This window comes from Cupressus sempervirens, chromosome 3 (genome assembly GCF_028749045.1).
Source record: "Cupressus sempervirens isolate cs-2001-9-10 chromosome 3, ASM2874904v1, whole genome shotgun sequence".
Classification (NCBI taxonomy): Eukaryota; Viridiplantae; Streptophyta; class Pinopsida; order Cupressales; family Cupressaceae; genus Cupressus; species Cupressus sempervirens.
The window spans coordinates 725,152,445-725,172,715 of NC_143120.1; the positions used below are offsets into that span (position 1 = coordinate 725,152,445).

Below are 20,271 nucleotides of genomic sequence, written 5' to 3' on the forward strand. Positions count from 1 at the left end.
ACAGAATCGAAATCCTTTAAACACAAAATTAAACTGTAAAAACCCTAAGTTAATTAACTGGGTTGCTTTCACATTTTGGTAGTTATAGGTATAGTAACGAATCAATTACCAGCAGGAGAAAGTGTGGGCCAAGGATCTCCCGCGAAAAGGCAGAATGCCCTGAGCGCTGTCATCTCTTCTACGCCTCCGAGGCATTGCCAGCTTATGGTATTACCTTGGAAAACTGCTCGAGATGCATTTGAAGGTTGAACTGATAATTTATATTTGCTGCATTTATATGTTCGCAAAGAAAGGTTCTGTATATTATTTGAGTCGATCGAAGTTCCGATGGTATATAGGGTATGCCTGGAATTTGATGGCCGTATATGACGATTTACATGTTATTTTTTAATAGAATCGTTAATATATACTTAAGTTTATCGAAGGCGCCCATGGAAGAAACTCTCTAGTGAAGTATGTTTGAGGTGGAGTACTATTCAGATGGGTGAACTCATAGGAAGTCCTAGTTCTTCACCTCTGTGAGCATCCCCTGAATCCAATGAGTGCTGAGTGTTTCATTTATTCTCATTAGAGATGGTTTTATGTGTGAATGGCTCATGAAACATGGATCAATGAGTTTGACTCAAAAACTATATGGTTAAATCTTGATAGCAATATCAGAAATTAAGTTTATCTTTATCTGTGAAGAAATATTTTTAAAACATACTACTAAATTGTTTCATTGAAATATTATTATGCCTTAGAAACTTTCTTAAGTTGACATATATTGCTAGTGTATAATTACTTTCTAGAATTTTATATTATTTTATAGAACGGATGAATTAAAAAACTTGAAGATATAGTGATATATTAGAAATCCCCTTAACCTCATCAATTGATAAGTAGGAGATAATTTCTACAACAAGTCAAATTGTGATATTGCTATCAAGATTTAACTATGTGATTTTGAGTCAAACCCATTGACCCATGTTTCATTGATTTTGATTCATGCTCTAATACCATTTGACAAAGGGCTACACCACCTTACACATTCATAACCAAAAACATGGCAACATGGAGACAAAGAGATGACAAAATGCTTGGCAAGGCATGCTTTTATTATACTTGAAAATTCTTACAACATTAACAAGATGATATCATAGATATGACTTCTTCCAAAAGAAGTTTACAAATGTTTCAACATAAAAGAACTCCCAAACAAGAGCTTCCACAAGAAGTGTCTTTGCACCAAGAGCTTCCACCAAGAGAACTTTTTCACCTCCAAGCTTTCTTACAAGAGATTACACCATGAGAGCTTGCACTTGAAGAGCTTGACTACAAATGCTCATATGCCTTGCTTAAATAGGCACTTACCATCCAAGATATTACAAACACAACCAATGTGAGATAAAAGGTAAATACAACTACTTTACAACAAATATTAAATTCTCACCCAAATACAACTAAGCACCACCATATAACCCAATTAGAAAATTACATTTCCTTTGTGGATCACAACACATATTAAATGCATGATTTAAGGAACTTTCCACAAAGTTCTAAGATGCCACCTACACACCTCAATAAATGGAATGACAACTATTTTTCTTATTTTTCTATTTACTCCACCTATGCACCTTGAAAATAGAAATTCCTTTTTTCCCTCTTTTTCCCTTTTTTTTTTAAATTTATTTTTCTCTAATTTTTCGTTACTTTCTCTCTCCTCCACAATTTTTTTTTTTAAATTATAAATTTGATCACACACCCTTTTTCGTGATGCGAGATGCTCCTGCATCACAATCTCACTTCACTAACCTTGTAACTCAATTAACCTTGTATTCTTCAATTCATTGCAACAATAACTAATTGTAAAACAATCAAACCAAAAATACATTATCATTGTCCAATTCATTCAAGTACCCATTGAATACCTTACATATCACTTATGTATTCATCATACTTTTTTCAAATCCTCTTCATCAATCTAACGATATGTTGTTTACTTGAGTTAGCATAATGCCTAGCCAACTAAGACTTTGATATCAATGACAATAGACCAACTAATATGACTCTTTTACATACATTCATAGCATCATCATTTAACAATCTCCCACTTGTCAATTACATTATCATTTGTGGCTAAAAATATGTATACACAAGTATGTATTTATGTATATATACATGTGTGTGTATGAGTGTGTGTGCACGCGCACATACATGAATATAAAAGTGTGTGTGTGTGTGTGTGTGCGTGTGTGTGTACATGCAAACACACCTATAAGTAGATATAGATATGTGTGTGTGCATAACATGCAAAATAATGAAGTCTTAACATCCAAGAAATATGGTAATTATTCTAACAAAAAGCACTAGAGAATTAAGGAAATCTTATCCCAAAAGCAACTATATTCAATTACTAAACCATAAATATATTGTTTGTGGTAAATAAAGAATAGATGGATTGCATTTGTTAGTTTACATTGACAACAATGTCGATGACAAGATATTATTACATTTTTTTTATGCAAGCAATTAATTTAGCCAATAGTATTTACGATTTTTTGTGAACATTTAAACTTGATCTATAGTTTATACATTTTATTTTATTTTTTATAATTAAAAAAGTGTTTTTTTTTTTGTTATTGGATATTAGGAAAAAGAGTAGGAAGAAAATTTGAATTTATTTTTTAAAATAGTCAAAATTAACCATCATTACACCACTTCATAATAAGTGAGTATCAACTCCTAATGGAAGATAAAACCCTATTTTTATGCATGTGATCATTTAGGACCCATTTGGTTGTTGGAATTGGATTGGAATAGGGATCTATAAATACCCAAAATTTCAAATCCTTCTTTTGGGTAAGCCAAATCAGAATTGGGAATAAGAATGTAGATATTCCCATTTTTGCCCAAAAATGACTATTTGCAATTCCACAATAGCCAATTCATATTCAGATTTTACTTTTTCAAAAAAATTATTCTTTTTAGGTCCGTGAAAAAAACATTGGTGCTCAACTTTGGGTCATTCTTATTTTGGAACAAGCTTATGTGTGGTTCGAGGTGGTTTGAGATTTGGAACAAGCTAGGGACAACAAGATTAGTGTTATCTTATCTGGCCAACTGGAGTGCTTATGATCAAAATTATCTCAGCCATGGAACGTTTATTGACCCATCGAAATTAAAGGCGGCCCCTTCAAGTGTGTAATTGGGGCATTTAAGAAAGCAAGATCATGATCCAAAAAACAGAGATAGTGGCTGAAATAGACACAAGATTAGGCTTAGAGAGTTGTCTAAGAAAAAAATGCAAGAACTCAAAGTGTCATCATGGGAGAATGACCAAACACATATTCCAGCACAACAAAATATGGGAGAAATGTATTCGCTATCAAATTTCGAGCGAACCAAACAGATTAAGAATAATAAATTTAGAATAACAAACTACAATTCCTTATTCGTATTTTCATAGCCAAAAGTGCCCTTAGTAAGGATTCTTGTTTGAGGACAATTGATGATGGAGTGGACGACATAGGAAGAGAAGACACATATTATGTTGCTCTTTTGCTCTTCCTTTATAGTCACTTTGTGATTAGATATGTAAACATATGGGGCATTTCCATTGTCATAATTTGATCTTGTCAGATCCACCCCAAAATATGAAGTCCTCAATCCTACCCCAAAATGTGTTGGCCTCAAGGAAATTGCTAGTTGATATTGTTGGGTACTTTGAGGATTTCAAGACCTGTAAGAGAGTTTTTTTGTTAATCATAATATATAAGATACTATTTAACATAAATCATTTCTAATGTTTGCTCCAATTGATTTACTATGACTCAAATAGTGATTTTTACATCTAAAATGCTCTTGCATTCTCTATGAAAGCAAAGAAAATCTCAATTGCCTCATTAATATATATTATAGTGTTAAATAAGTCACACACCTCTAACACAAGCATCGAAGCTTGTGTAATGTCCCCATTTTTGCTAGCATCGTAATTTCAAAGATTAACCTATTACTGTGATCCTTGTAGGCTGACATAGTGGTTATAGGGTTTTATTGGGGATTGGCACTTTATGATTGGCTGTAATTTCATATTATAATATTATAATAAAGTGAAAATATTATAATTTTATATTATAATACTATAATAAAGTGAAAATATAAGAATATCTTTTATTCCACATTGGGAAGAAAAGTAAGTGAACTCCCACAAGGAAAGAATAAAGGGGGCATGAGAGGTTCTTTTCTTATCATCCAATTATCGTCATTTGCATTTGGTGAGTTTTGTGGAACAAAGGGTTTCAACATTTTCCACTGGAGAACAAAGTTCTTTTGTGTGCCTCCATTTGAGCTAGTGAAATACCCAGTGAATTTGGTATTTGGAGGACATCATATAAGTGTTCTATTCAAACATATTGGTGAAAGTTCCTTCAAGGGGCCACAACTATTGAAGAAAAAAAAGCAGTCTTTTCATTGTGCCAAATTTGTGGCCTAAAGCCAGATTATGGAGTATGATTGAAAGAATAAGTTGGATATGGCTACAATGATTTGTTGTAGTGTTGTCGCTGCTACACTAACTCACTACAATAAAATTCAGATTTCTTGAGTAGTTTCCAGGTTCTATTCGTTTACATTTTGCATTGCATTGAGATTAGATCTAAATATCTTATGATATTTGTAGGGATTTAGAAATCAATTGTGAAAGTTTTGTAATTTGATTTATATCAGAATCTGATATCAAAAAGTTGTCAGAAGGGATTAGAATGTCATTGAACATCATAGAAGGCATTGCCCTAATCTCTTATATGCATATTTTCTTATTTGTAAGCAGTGTTATAAAAAACATTTGCATCTTCATTGTTAGGTGTTTTGGAGTTCTTTGCAAGCATATTTATAAAAGTTTGGCATCTAGAAAGCAATCAGAATTTAGATCCACAATATATCTCTTGTGTACAAAGTGTTTGACAAAATTATCAGGTTAACAAATCAAAAAATTGAAATCAAAATCACAAAGGATATTACATTGGTATCAGAGAGATTTCCTGCCATCTTGTGGAGTAGGAAAGTTATATTATTTTTAGATTTCTTGTTGCATTTAGAGTAACCAACACTCTAGCATTTTTGTAGCCATAGAAACACATAGGAGGGCTGAAAATTCTAGAAGTCAATGGAGTAATGAGGAGGTTAGAACAAAAATGAATGCTTTGCAGGACAGTATGGAGAAACTTAAGCTTCATCAACATAGGTTGGCAGAGAGCTTATTGGATCTAGAGACAGTTGAGAGGGCAGCAAGGTATATGGTTTCTGCCTTTAAAAGGCTAACATTGAGGTTGTAGAGAAGGAAGCTTAATTTTTCCTCAATGAGTGTCTATAATGCAAATGTACCTATATTTTGTACCACACCTGCTAGTCCTATCTACAATGTTGATGATGGACTTATTTCATAGGGACATGTGATTGTGTCTGTAGTAGGAGAGGATAGTGGCATTGAGCTTCAATAGGTTGGGGCTCCCAAAGGTGTCATTGTAGTTAGTGCAAAGATAGTCAAAGCAGTTGTTATCACTGATACTTCTGGCTCTCTCGAGAAGGGGATTATTATTGGAGATTTGTATGTGAGGTTTCATAGTGTTGCTCTAGTATAGGAGACACATGCTTCCTCAAGTGGGACCAATGCATGTATGGAGTCACCCAACTGTGATGTTGGTGATTTGCATGTTACAACGGAGTCAGTAGATGTGGGTTCATGCTCTAACATTATTGATTCACAACCTAGCATAGAGTCATGTGTGTAGAGTCAAGTGACACTAGTTAAGGCTCTGTTAGGTGATTGGGATACAGATAGTATGGACACCTCTAATGATTTGTTGGATGATGCTATGAGTTGCATCAAGTATGATACCCTTGCCATAAATTGGGTGATGACTCCAAGGAGGTTTTGGATGAGTCTCATGATCGATGTTTACATGATCTTACTATTGAGGTGGAAGTTGAGACATGCGAGGATATTGATACTATGAGGGCTTCCATTTCTTTGAATGAGGAGTTGATTGAGGTACATGGTAGTTGTATCTTGGATGCAGAATTGTGCAAGGATGATAGCACATGTATGAGTGATCTTGTGGTGGATAGTTCTGATTCAATTTCCTATCACAATGAAGTTAGTGAGACATGGAGCTTGCATAGGAGTTAGGGGTTACAAAGGCATCATGTGACTTATCAGCTAAAGGTGAGTGATAGTGACATTTCTTCATCTCTTGAGTATTACGAAGTTATTTGTCAAATGCTAGCTACATCTAGTTGGGGTACTCCTGTGTCAGATGAGCAAGGTGATAGTAGTTTTTCCCTAGCAGAGGTTCATGCACTTCAAGAGGCTATCAGGATCTTGAAGTATAGTTGCTCTCAATTAATTACTAACATGGATTATCTTCTAGAGTGGGGTAGCACCTATTACATGAGACATTGTTAGGGAAAGAGGAGGAGATAGTTGAGCTCACCTAAAAGCTTGAGATGAATGTGGACTCTCTTTAGTATACTCAGTTGGCTCTTTAGGAGTCAGTCATAGTTGAATGAGGTTATTGTGGAGTTAGAGAGGGTATAGTCGACACTAGCCCCAGACCTTGTTCAGTTACATATTGTGGTTGGTGGTGAGTTTGCTTCTATGGTTGAGGATGAGGGACATGATGATGTGGCAAACACATTCATCCAAGATATGAGTGTAGTATGTACAAAGGAGGTGAGAGCATTAGTGGAGACGAGCTCTCATGGTGACTTGCTTCTTTCTACTAGAAGTGAATCTATTTCTTCTTTTCATACAACTGGTAGCATTGGACAATCAATATTATCACATTTTCATAGGGATCAATTATGGATTGTAGGGGAGCAGAGTGATGCTTCCACATATAATTTCTACTAAATTGAGTCATTTATGGAGTATTTTCTTGAGAGCTTGGATTTGCAGGAGGAACTTCATACAATATATTTGAGGGTACTCTCATTTAGGGCTCTCGTGCTATACAAGGATTGGTGAGGAAGATTGTAGAGACCTTGGCTACAATGCTCCCCAATAGGGATTTTGTGGTTGGATTTGTTGAGAGGGTTGCCTTGGATCCTACTCGATCAATAGTTTGGAGTCAGAGATTGGAGCCATCTTATGATTCCCAATTTGATGATGATAAGCCCTTGAAAGAGAATAGGAGTTTTATCAACATTACACTATAAGGATTGCTCATCACTTTTCTTTTGACCCACAGGTAGAGGACTAGGTTTTCAGCGTTATGGATGGTGATAGAAGGTTTGGTATTCATTATACCTGCAAAGGGCATACTTCTTCACAAAGGGATGGAGATTATGAGATGCAAGGTATTGTGAAACAATTGGATGTGCTAGTGAATGAGATGAGTCAAAATCACAAATAGATGACCCCAACTAATTTCGAATCTGAGATTTGAGTAGAGCATGATATTGCTTTTTTGAAGAGTGAAATGTGATGATACAGTTGCAACTATAAATTTGTGGGACATTTCTTATGAGACATTGCATGAGTTGGGCATAATTGAGGTGGAATGTGATGGGAATTCATGTCAGGTCAAGTCAGATGATGCAATTGTTGGTATGCGTTTCCTAAATCATGTATTTGATGGCAATGTAGTGATAGTGGGAGTAGGAGCATGTGAGGATACTGTCATATCATCAACCACTTTTGTGTTGATTGAGCCATCTAATGAGGAGTTTAGCAGTATGCATGTAGTTGCAGATGTGTGCTCTGATGATAATACACTTGTTATTGATGATGAGGTGAGTGATGTAGTGACCGAGTCATGTTATACTATCAATCAAAAAAGTGTCGATGTTCACTTCATGGACAATCCTATGTTCAACATGGACACAACATTGTCCTATGACAATCCATTGTTTGAGGTTGATGTTGATCACTCACCTGAGTGGAGTTGGGCTCAGTTTTCATCATTTGTAAAGGTTCAATTTTGTGTTGCGGGAGTTGGTAATGTTCTTGTGTCCACAAATTTTGATGTGGCTACGCCTATTGTTGATACAGTTGACATGAGTGCATATGGTTCTCCTATAGCTATGTCTCTTCAAGGGATTGTTGATCAGGATTCCAATCTAGTATAATTATGTGGGTGGGGACTAGGATGAAAAGATTTCTTATGGGGTTTTCTTCTGGTTATATTCTAACAACCAGGATGAAGAGATTTCTTGTGGGGTTTTCTTTTGGTGACATTCTAACTCCTACATCATTTGCATAGGTTTCGATTGTTATACTGCAGGTTATGTCATTGTCCTTGATGATGTTAGTGGTATGCAATTGGTTCAATATTGACAGGGATGTCACATACTTCTTCATCAGGGATCTAGGTGGAGGTTGGAGTTCACTATGTTGTCAGATTGCTTGAGGATGAGCAATCTTGGGGAGGGAGGACTGTAATGTCCCCGTTTTTGCCAGCATCATAATTTCAGGGATTAACCTATTATTGTGATCTATGTAGGCTAACATGATAGTTAGAGGGTTTTATTGGGGATTGGCACTTTCTGATGGGGCATAATTTCATATTATAATATTATAATAAAGTGAAAATATTAAAATTTCATATTATAATATTATAATAAAGTGAAAATATAAGAATATCTTTTATCCCACATTGGGGAGAAAAGTAAGTGAGCTCCCACAAGGAAATAATAAAGGGGGCATCAGAGGTTCTTTTCTTATCACTTGATTATTATCATTTGCATTTGATGAGTTTTGCAGAGCCAAGGGTTTTAAGCATTTTCCACTAGAGAATGAAGTTCTTTTGTGTGCCTCCATTTGAGCTGGTGAAATACCTAGTGAATTTGGTATTGGGAGGACATCATACAAGTGTTCTATTCGAACATATTGGTGAAAGATCCTTTAAGGGGTCACAACTATTGGAGAAGACAAATTAGTCTTTTCATTGTGCCAAAATTTTGGCCTAGGGCCATATTGTGGAGTACAATTGAAGGAATAAGTCAAATATGGCTACAATGATTTGATGCAATGTTGCCACTGCTACAATGACTCACTACAATAAAATCTAGATTTATTGAGCAATTTCCAGGTTCCTATTTGTTTACATTTTTCATTGCATTAAGGTTAGATCTGAATATCTTAGGGCATTTGTAGGGATTTAGAAATCAGTTGTGGAAGTTTTGTAATCTTTTATATCAAAAAGTTGTTAGAAGGGATTAGAATATCATTGAACATCATAGAAGGCATTACCCTAATGTCTTATTGTTACAAATACACATTTTCTTATTTGTAATCAATGTTATACAAAAACATTTGCATCATCATTGTTAAATGTTTTAGAGTTCTTTGCAAGCATATTTATTAAAGTTTGGCATTTGGAAAGTAGTCAGAATTTAGATTTTCAATATATCTCTTGTGTGCAGAGTGTTTGACAAAATTCTCAAGTTAAGAAATGAGAAAATTAAAATAAGAATTGCAAGGGATATTATAGCTTGCCCTGCAACTATTTTTTCTATCATGTGTAATCATTGTCCAAAGAAACTCATGCATTGTAATGATAACCATCATTTCTGGTGGTAGCTAGAGCATACAATCTTGAAACACATATCCATAGATTTTTGGGAAATGTTGGGTCTCTTGCAGATCTTGCTATTCCTTGGCAATGGTATTGCACAGGGGCTTGAACTAGCCAACAAAAAGCATTTTCATGTAGGCCAAACAAGCTAATTTATTTGAACACATTTCATGCATAAAATCCTTGTACTCCTAAGAAGTAAAATCTTATAATCTTAAGCCATGTTCCTAATTACATCATTATTTCACTTTTGTGAGGTCTTCCTTGCAAAAACAATTTATGCTGGCATAGGATTTGACTTGCACTTGCCAATTGCACTTTCTTGAAAGTTTCTAAAGTACTATAAAGAAATTTGTTCTAGGTATATTTAACATCATTGTATTTCATGGAATGACATCTCTTTGATGCATTATGTCAAAAAATTTGCATTCCTTATCCACACTAACACATTTTTCATACGTCTACTAGAGCATTTCCATGTACACCTAATAAAAATCCACTCTCCATATTATTTTAGTGGATATCATTACCCTTCCCTGAATCTCTAATGTCCCTATATAATTCTTTCAATTGTATTTATATATTTCAATATTTATATTTCATATCCTTGAAGATTGCATTTGAAATTCTTTATATACAAGTACCATGCATGAAGGGGTGCAACCCTACGAATTCCCTTATGTCAATATTAATTACATTATGATGTATTAATAGTTAAAACTATTATATTTATTTATTGTATAATTAATTTATATCATATCCTTTCTTATATAATATCATTTCTCATTTATTTTAATATTTTAATATTACCATAATAATATTCATATATCAATATTATATCATTAAATATATTATTATAATTATATTTATTCATCATGAAATTATAATATATTTATATCTATAGTCATTTATTCTAATAATTTAATATATAATAATTATTATAGATATAAATTTATTGAAATATAATTATTAAAACGATTTTATTTCATTCACCTATTTTACCACAAATAGGGAACATGACAAAAGCTCCCATTTTATTAATGGCAGGAATTTGGCTTTACACCTACCAATTGGATTTGCATGGAATTCCTTTTAACTTTTTCAAAAACTTCATTTTGTACATATCCTACTATAATTCCAATCCTTCCAATCACATGTCTTTTAGGGATATTATAGCTCCCATTTTATCAATGGCAGGAATTTGGCTTTACACCTACCAATTGGATTTGCATGGAAGTCCTTAAAGCTTTTTCAAAAACTTCATTTTGTACATATCCTACTATAATTCCAATCCTTCCAATCACATGTCTTTTAGGGGTATTATAGCTCCTATTTTATCAATGGCACTAATTTGGCTTTATACCTACCAATTGGATTTGCATGGAAGTCCTTAAAGCTTTTTCAAAAACTTCATTTTGTATATATCCTACTAAAATTCCAATCCTTCCAATCACATGTCTTTTGGGGATATTATTGTGCCTTATCTACTTCCACAGTTTGCATACATGTCTACAAGGGTTGTTACAACTATAGCCTTCAAGAAGCCTAATTCCATAACATGCATTGCATCTTCCAACATTATAATCTATATCTTGCACACAATATGAATGGGATGCACTCCAATAACAACTATATCACTCTCCATAATCATTCAAGATTGCATTACCTTTCCATAACATAAAGAATTGAGAAAAAGAACCTCTGCATTGTCCAAAGAGATCTATTTTTTTCCAGAATATAGCCTCTTTGGAACACTAAGAAATTCAAATAGTTTACTTCTAGGAAGTAGGGAAGGAGTTCAAGTGAATGGATATCTAGGATTCTAATGCAAATCCTAACTACAAAATTCCATGGAATGACATCTCTTTGAGGCATTATATCAAATAGTCCATAGGCCTTCTTTGTGCTTCCACATTTTACACATGGATGCCCTTACTCTATCCTAAAGCTCACTCCCATTTTAAGGCTTTCTTTAAAAAATTAAATTTGTGTGTATTTTCAGCAAGCATCCAAAATCATACGCTCCAAATCATTGAACATTTTATATATTTCTAACTATAACATGGAGTGGAAGAATATAGAAATCAAATTTTAAGGAAAAGTATATTTAATAATCTTGGATTGATGGAGAGATCTTCCTAGAGCACATGTAGCTACTAAATGCATAAATTCAACACCAAATTCTTTTAGGGCCCATTCGGTTGCTGGAATAGGAAGAGAAAATTAGAATATGTTTTATATTCGCTATTTGGTATGCTCAATCAGAATTGGGAATAGGAAGACATATTCCAATTTTGCCCCTAAAATGAGCATATGTCTATGCCAAAAAATACATGTTATTGGAATAGGCCATTCCTATCCCAATCTACTTTTAAAAAAAAATATTACAATTTTTTTTTTTAATTTTTTTTTTTAAAATTTAAAATTTTTATTTTTATTTTTTATTTTTAAATTTTTATTATTATATCTATTTGTTTAAAAAAATGAAATAAATTATATTTCTCATTAACTTTAATGAATAAAATAAAAATGAAAATAAATTAACCTTTTTACCATTATTGAAAAAATTAACCAAAAAACAATAAATTAAAACAAAAAAATTTAAGGAAAATATTTTTTAAAATACAAAACTTAACCTTATTCCTATTCTATTTTTGTATAACCAAACAATGGATTAACATATTCGCAATCAAATTCCAAGTGAACCAAACAGGATTGGAATTGCCCTTTTCTATTCTCATTCCCCATTTCCATTCCCATTCCATTTTTCTATTCTAATTTTCAATTCCTATGCCAGCAAGCAAATGGGCCCTTAAGGGTGTCAACATATCCCTGCATCATTTATGCAGTCCTGTTGCTTCGTAATGTGCTAGCATCTCTCTTCTACTCCATCTTCTTCCTCATTCTCCATCCACTCAATGCACTATTATGGTCAAATCATGACAATGACTACCGTGAGTGTTTTGACAATTTGTAATGTTTGACTATATCAAGTAAAGATCATAATTTTTCTTCAAATGCAGCAAAATTAAAAACTCTTCAACTTCCCTTATTGATGTTAAAGGATAAAATGGGTTATATGATTCTATTTAAATTGCATAGAGCCACTATTCCCATAGATGGCATGCATTGCATACAGAGGACCATGTGGCCATCATAATTACTTAGGCAAGATTGTGAACCGAGAATTTTGTAATATAGGCATCAAAATCCTCTACCCTTTGTGCTTTAGAAGAGTGCTTATCTCAGGTGCAAAAGAAAGGGAAAAAACACAGTTAGTATAGGAGAACATAGTTTTTTTTCAAGCATTATGTCAAGTAGTTCATGCTCCATATCAATCTTTCCACATTTTTCCTAGGTGCCTACCCGTAGATGTGTTTTTGCTCATTCTCTTACATTAGAAATTGAAATGTTGTTGTATCCCCAACGATTGACAAACATGACACATTCTTTTTCTATGTTTCTGCTATCTACATATGGGTGGTTGCACCAAGTTGTGGTGCCAAAAACATGACACCCAATTTTATTTTTTAATTTTAAAAAGCGCGTACCCATTATAGCACGTACACGCTTTTAAAAACTAAGAAATTTTATAAATGGTCTGCAAACCTGTGACCCATTTCATTTTCCTTGTATTTGCTCCTCACAGTGCGTATGCAAGTTGAAGAAATTGAAGACTTTTGTCATTCGCCTCCTCAAAATGCCTCCTCATCACCGAAGTTCGAGATCAAGATCACATCATATGTTTTCTACTCTTATTTTTGCATTGTTTTATATGTTTTTTGCATTTTTTTTGTAGGTTTTTTTCAATTTTTCTTTAAATTTGTTTATTTATTTAGACTGCAATTGGTTTCTTATTAGGAAATGTGAATAATGAACCACCAAATCCCCAGCCAGATCAACAAGATCAAAATGAAAACCCTCCACAAGATCCAAATCAAAACCCTGCACAACAAGAGTAAGAAATTCTACAACCTGCACCAATTGAAAGACCTCCTCCTGGCACATAAGACAACATAATAAATGAAATAGAAAGAGGGAAAAATGAATAAGAAGCAATCATTGGTAGGTTGAAAGCTTGTGGACAAACCAATCCAATGAGAGCACAATTGACATCCTCCCTCGAGTCCATTATGACCCATGTAGCTTCTGTTAGTGGTCAGTTGGATATTTGGTAGGTTAAGAGGGATGAACAAAGAAGATATTATGCAAACAAATTATCATATCAAGATATATAAAAAAAAGAAATAGAAAAAGGTAGCATTTGTGCATTGTTTAAAAAGCTTAGTGAACAAAATACTGTTAGAACTACAACTAAAAGATTTTCCATCCATTGGTGCATACATAATGGTATTAGAAATAACTTTTGGGATAGATGGTGGATGGTCTTTGATGCCCCTCCCTACAACAATCATGAGGTTCCAATGTATTTCTTAAAGAAATTGTATTGTGAATTTGTCCTTGGGGAGATTCCCAATTATTTTGATATATTAGAATCTCAAGGTAGAGGTGGGGGGTCATCATTTGAGAGGCTGAGGACACGTCATGACCCACACAATAAGCATGTGATTATTCCTTCAGTTGTGAAGGAACATGTAGAGACCAACACTCTAGGGACTATTAATGCTTTGTCGTAGACCCTGATTCATTGCATGAGTCCATTAGTTAAGGAGGAGCCTTCTGTGCATCGTGATCACATGTGCACATCATGTGGATCCTTATGCACATTTGGCAGTCATACTGGAGATAGTATGGATGATGGGCTAGTCACTGATCAATTCCTAAGTTAGACATTTGGTAGTGACACAGGTAAATTACAGTTATAATCAACTAATTTGATCACATTTCGTATGTATAGTGAATGACTAATTAATTAGCATGTATCAACATTGTTCAAAATTTAGGGTAAGAGTGTTGCTAGCCCTAGTAGAGATCTCATGGCCCCATTTTCCATCCTGTCAATGAGTCTAGAGGTATGTATTGATTTAATCATTTAAATTAATACATATATTTATTAAGTAATCATATGAAGGATTGACAAAAAATAATTATGCATGTGCATCAGTTCTCTACAGGACCATCGACATTCACTAGGACTCTAAGTGTAGGCGTGATACGAGCTTCATAGAGGTACATTTGTTTCATGTTAATTTAATTCATTTGATTATATTTGTTTAATGTTTCATGTTACATGTAACTTGTATTGTATGACATGCAGCTCTTAACATCTAAGACTCCTCCTCATCTTTCCCAGTCCATCGATCATGGAGTTATTGCATTGATGGCTAGTTCAGAGCCATTGACTAATGTATCAAAGAATTCTCTGGTTTTAGTTGTTGTCTATAATAGTTTGTATCAAAATTTCTAATGTTATTTATAAGTGATTATATTGATTGAATTGTTGTACGGCCTTGTTACACTTGATCGTCTACAAGCCTTTGATGTGGACATACAGAGTGACTATTTGATGGTGGTAAGAAAATAATTAATTTTGTGTGTACATATATTTGATTTCAATGTATAATAATTATTGATTCATATCTACTTTGTTTGAATCAGCTCGAGTTAGAGAAGAGCATAAACGAGAGGACGAGCGAGCGTGTAAAGAAAACACTATCATCCCCATCATCTCCCTCCACACGACAATCAAAGACCTCTAGGGATTTGTTTCCTTCCCCTTGTGAGAAGGAGAAGATATAGTTGATAGAAACACATGTATAGGCATTAGTGGACATATATGTTGGATTTTATGTCAGTGGAAATATTCAACATACATTTGATGTATATATGACATTTTATATTTGATGCATGACACTATTAGACTTATGACATTATTGGTTAATATATGATGTGTTTGTTCATGTATGCCATTATTGGTTATCATAATATATTATGTTTTTGTTAATGTATGACATTATTGGTTATCATTTCATATTATATGTTTACTCATGTATGGCATTATTGGTTATCATAATATATTATATGTTCGTTCATGTATGACATTATTGGTTATCATAATATATTATATGTTTGTTCATGTATGATATTATTGGTTATCATAATATATATCTTGTTTTTATTTTTTACGTTTTAAGTACATTTCATGTATTTCATTTTAATGTAAATTACATCTAAAATGATGTAGAGTGCTCACACCAAAAGCTAGTGGATTTCCAACAAGAACACTTTTAAGGCAAACTACCTTTCCCACCTTCGTAAGTGTCTTCAAAGACTCTTTCCAACTTGGTTACAATATTGAACAAACTTCTACCAACATCACAAAATGACTTGATCACTTTCCCTATTCAAGACTTGGGAAGCAATAAGGGAAAAATGAGAAAATTTGAGAAATGGATCATAATCAACTTCTTGCATCAAACTAACATCTTAGGCACTTTAAGAAACACCTAATAACTATCTCACAAACTATCTATTCCATCCTTCCAAGAGTTTCTTCAACATCTTATGAGTGAAAACAAACTTCCAACATCCTATGACTGTATTTTCTTTGCAACAACATGTAATTTGCTGATTTTTGGACAACTCTTCACAAAGGGAAGTGGTTATGTTTCAAACCCATGAAATGACTATTAAGACAACCAAGAATATCATTAACATCTTCCACTAACTCCATTCAATGATAACATGCATCTATATAAAGTGTAATGACTCTCAAAACACTTATTGCGTCAACTTATTAACAAAAACAACAAAAAAAGGAAAATCATTAGGACTAAGGCAATTTGGGTTTATAGGTGACCTCAAGTTCCTTAACCTTAAAAACAAGGATTACCTTATTACCATAAAAAAATAACATGTTCAAAATGATGTGTATGATCACCCCTTTACCCTTTATCACGAGTCTCCATCATTGGATGAGATAACATATCTAGTTGCCACAGTCAAAGATTGTTGCCCTATGGCATTTAGTGACTCTTATGGATGTTTCGATTTGGCATGCCTGAGAACATTTGAGCACTCAATGGAATGGGACAATCTTGGGGCTAGGGTTTGCCTAGCCACCCAAAGCTAACATAATAGACAATTCGATCCCACAAAGAACAGTGAGGGAGATTTGGTAGTTGGCAACTTTGTACTAGCCAACTCTACAAGTTTCAATATCACCCGAGATGGTGTCACAAAATTAAAATGAATTAAGATCTCCAAAAATAAAGAGAGGTTATAATAGGTCTCTACAACACAGTCCTATGCCACCTAGAATCACATCTATACCTCGCACGAGCTCCGAGATATGCCCTGTCAAAAATTGTTTCCCTATGGTATTTAGTGACTCTTAGGGATGTTTTGGTTTGACATGCCTGAGAATGTTTGAGCACTAAATAGGATGGGAGGAGCTTGGGACTAGTATTTAGCCAACCACTCAGAGCTAAAAAAATAGATAGTTCAATCCCATGAAGAATGGTAAGGGAGATTTAGCAGTTGCAACTTTGTATTGGCCAACACTACAAGTTTCAACATCACCTGAGATGACATCACAAAATCAAAATGGATTAAGATCTCCAAAAAGAGAGAAAGGCTATTATAGTTCTTTGTAACATGACCCTATAGCACCTAGAATCACGTCCATACCTTGCAAGAGCTCTGAGATATGCCCCATCAAAGATTGTTGCCCTATGGCATTTACTAACTCTTAGGGAGGTTTTGGTTCGGTGTTCCTGAGAATGTTCAAGGGTTCAACAAGATGGGATGAGCTTGGGGCTAGGGTTTACCCAACTACTTAGAGCTAACAGAATAGATAGTTTGATCCCACGACGAACGGTGAGGGAGATTTGGCAGTTGGTAACTTTGTACTCGCCAACACTACAAGTTTCAGCATCACCTGAGATGACATCGAAAAATCAAAATGGATTAAGATCTCTAAAAAGTGAGAGGTTATTGTAGGCTTTTGTAACATGGTCCTATAGCACCTAGAATCACATGCATACCTCGCATGAGCTTTGAGATATGCCCCATCAAAGATTGCTACCTTATGGCATTTAGTGACTCTTAGGAATGTTTCGGTTCGACGTGCTTAAGAATGTTGGAGCACTCAATGGGATGGGATGAGCTTGGGGCTAGGGTTTACTTAGCCACCTGGAGCTAACAAAATAGACATTTTGATCCCATGATGAATAGTGATGGAGATTTGGTAGTTGGCAACTTTGTACTCGTTAACACTACAAGTTTCAACATCACCCGAGATGGCATCACAAAATCAAAATGGAGTAAGATCTCCAAAGAGAGAGAGAGAGTTATTGTAGGTCTCTACAACACAGTCTTATAACACCTAGAATTGCATCCATACCTCACACAAGCTCTAAGATATGCCATGTCAAAGATCGCTGCCCTATGGCATTTAGTGACTCTTAGGGACATTTTAGTTTGGCATGCCCGAGAATATTTGAGCACTCAACAGGATGGGATGAGTTTAGGGCTAGGGTTTACCTAGCCACTTAGAGCTAACATAATAGATAGTTCGATCCCATGATGAACAGTGAGGGAGATTTGGTAGTTGGCAACTTTGTACTGGCCAACACTACAAGTTTCAGTATCACTCGAGATCGTGTTGCAAAATCAAAATGGTGTAAGATCTCCAAAAAGAAAGAGAGGTTATTGTAGGTCTTTACTACACAACCCTATAGCACCTAGAATTGCATTTGTACCTTGCACAAGCTCTAAGATATGCCCCATCAAAGATCACTACCCTATGGCATTTAGTGACTCTTAGGGACATTTTAGATCGGCGTGCCTGAGAATGTTTGAGCACTCAATGAGATTAGACAAGCTTGGGGCTAGGGTTTACCTAGTTGCCTAGAGCTAATGGAATAAACAATTTGATCCCATGATGAATAATGAGGGAGATTTGGCAATTGGCAACTTTGTACTTGCCAACACTACAAGTTTTAACATCACTCGAGATGGCATCACAAACTTAAAACAAAGTAAGATCTCCAAAAAGTGAGAGAGGTTATTGTAGGTCTTTGCAACATAGTCCTATAGCACCTAGAATCACATCCATACCCTACACGAGCTCTGAGATATGCCCCATCAAAGATCACTGCCCTATGCCATTTAGTGACTCTTAGGGATGTTTCGGTTCGGCATGCCTGAGAACATTTGAGCACTCAACAAGATGGGACAAGCTTCAAGCTAGGGTTTATCCAACCACCCAGAACTAACAAAATAAACAGTTTAATCCCATGACGAATTCTGAGGGAGTTTTGGCAGTTGGCAACTCTGTACTGGCCAACACTACAAGTTTTAGCATCACCAGAGATGGCGTCGCAAAATCAAAATGGATTAAGATCTCCAAAAGTGAGAGAGGTTATTGTAGGTCTTTGCAATACAATCCAATAACACGTAAAATCACATCCATACCTCGCACGAGCTCTGAGATATGCCCCATCAAAGATCACTACCCTATGGCATTTAGTGACTCTTAGGGATATTTTGGTTCGGCATGCTCGAGAACGTTTGAACGCTCAATGGGACAGGATGAGCTTGAGGCTAGGGTTTACCCAGCCACTTGAAGCTAACAAAATAAATAGTTTGATCCCATGATGAATAGTGAGGGAGATTTGATTGTTGGCAACTTTGTACTAGCCAACACTATAAGTTTTAGCATCACCCGAGATGGCATCGCAAAATCAAAATGGATTAAGATCTCCAAAAAATGAGAGAGGTTATTATAGGTCTCTACAACATGGTCCTATAGCACCCATAACCACATCCATACCTCGCACGAGCTCTAAGATATGCCCTATTAAATATCACTGTCCTAAGGCATTTAGTGACTCTTAGGGATGTTTCGGTTCGATGTGTCTGAGAACATTCAAGCACTCAACAAGATGGGACAAGCTTGGGGCTAGGGTTTACCCATCCACTTAGAGCTAACATAATAGATAGTTCGATCCCACAACAAATAGTAAGGGAGATTTGGCAGTTGGCAACTTTGTACTAGCCAACATTACAAGTTTCAACATCACCCAAGATGGCATTGCAAAATAAAAAAGAGTAAAATCTCCAAAAAATGAGAGAGGTTATTGTAGGTCTCTATAACATATTCCTATAGCACCCAAAATTGCATCCATACCTCTCATGAGCTCCAAGATATGCCCTGTCAAATATCGTTGCCCTATGGCATTGAGTGACTCTTAGGGACGTTTCAATTTAGCGTGCTCGAGAATGTTCAAGCGCTCAACAGGATGGGATGAGCTTGGGGCTAGGGTTTACTCAGCCACCCAAAGCTAATGGAATATACAGTTCAATCCACGATGAATGGTGAGGGAGATTTGGCAGTTGGCAACTTTGTATTGGCCAACACTACAAGTTTTAGCATCACTCGAGATGGCATCACAAAATCAAAATGGAGTAATATCTCCAAAAAGAGAGAGAGATTATTGTAAGTCTCTACAACACGGTACTATAGCACTTGGAACTGCATCCGTGGCTTGTACGAGCTCCGAGATATGCCCCATCAAAGATTGCTGCCTTATGGCATTTAGTGACTCTTAGGGATGTTTCAGTCTGGTGTGCCCGAGAATGTTCGAGCGCTCAACAGGACAGGATGAGATTGGGGCTAGGGTTTACCCAATCACTTAGAGCTAACGAAATATATAGTTCAATCCCACGATGAACAGTGAGAGAGATATGAGCAAGATATGTATGTTTAGGCTACTTTGTGCAAGATATGAGCAAAGTTGCTAATTAGGCC

General features: G+C 35.1%; 1 protein-coding gene and 1 pseudogene across 1 annotated transcript in view; one reads left to right on the top strand and one right to left on the bottom strand.

Moving 5' to 3' along the window:
- Nucleotides 1-331, bottom strand: part of LOC149568823 (Peptidase M50 family protein) — a 58,983-nt gene extending 58,652 nt beyond the window's left edge. The window contains exon 1 of the mRNA XM_089821701.1: nucleotides 110-331. Within this exon, the coding sequence (XP_089677827.1) occupies nucleotides 110-195 (86 nt within the window). The 5' untranslated portion in view covers nucleotides 196-331. The remainder of the gene's footprint in view (nucleotides 1-109) is intronic.
- Nucleotides 332-7,253: 6,922 nt separating this feature from the next.
- Nucleotides 7,254-20,271, top strand: part of LOC149568824 (putative formamidase C869.04) — an 82,138-nt pseudogene continuing 69,120 nt past the window's right edge.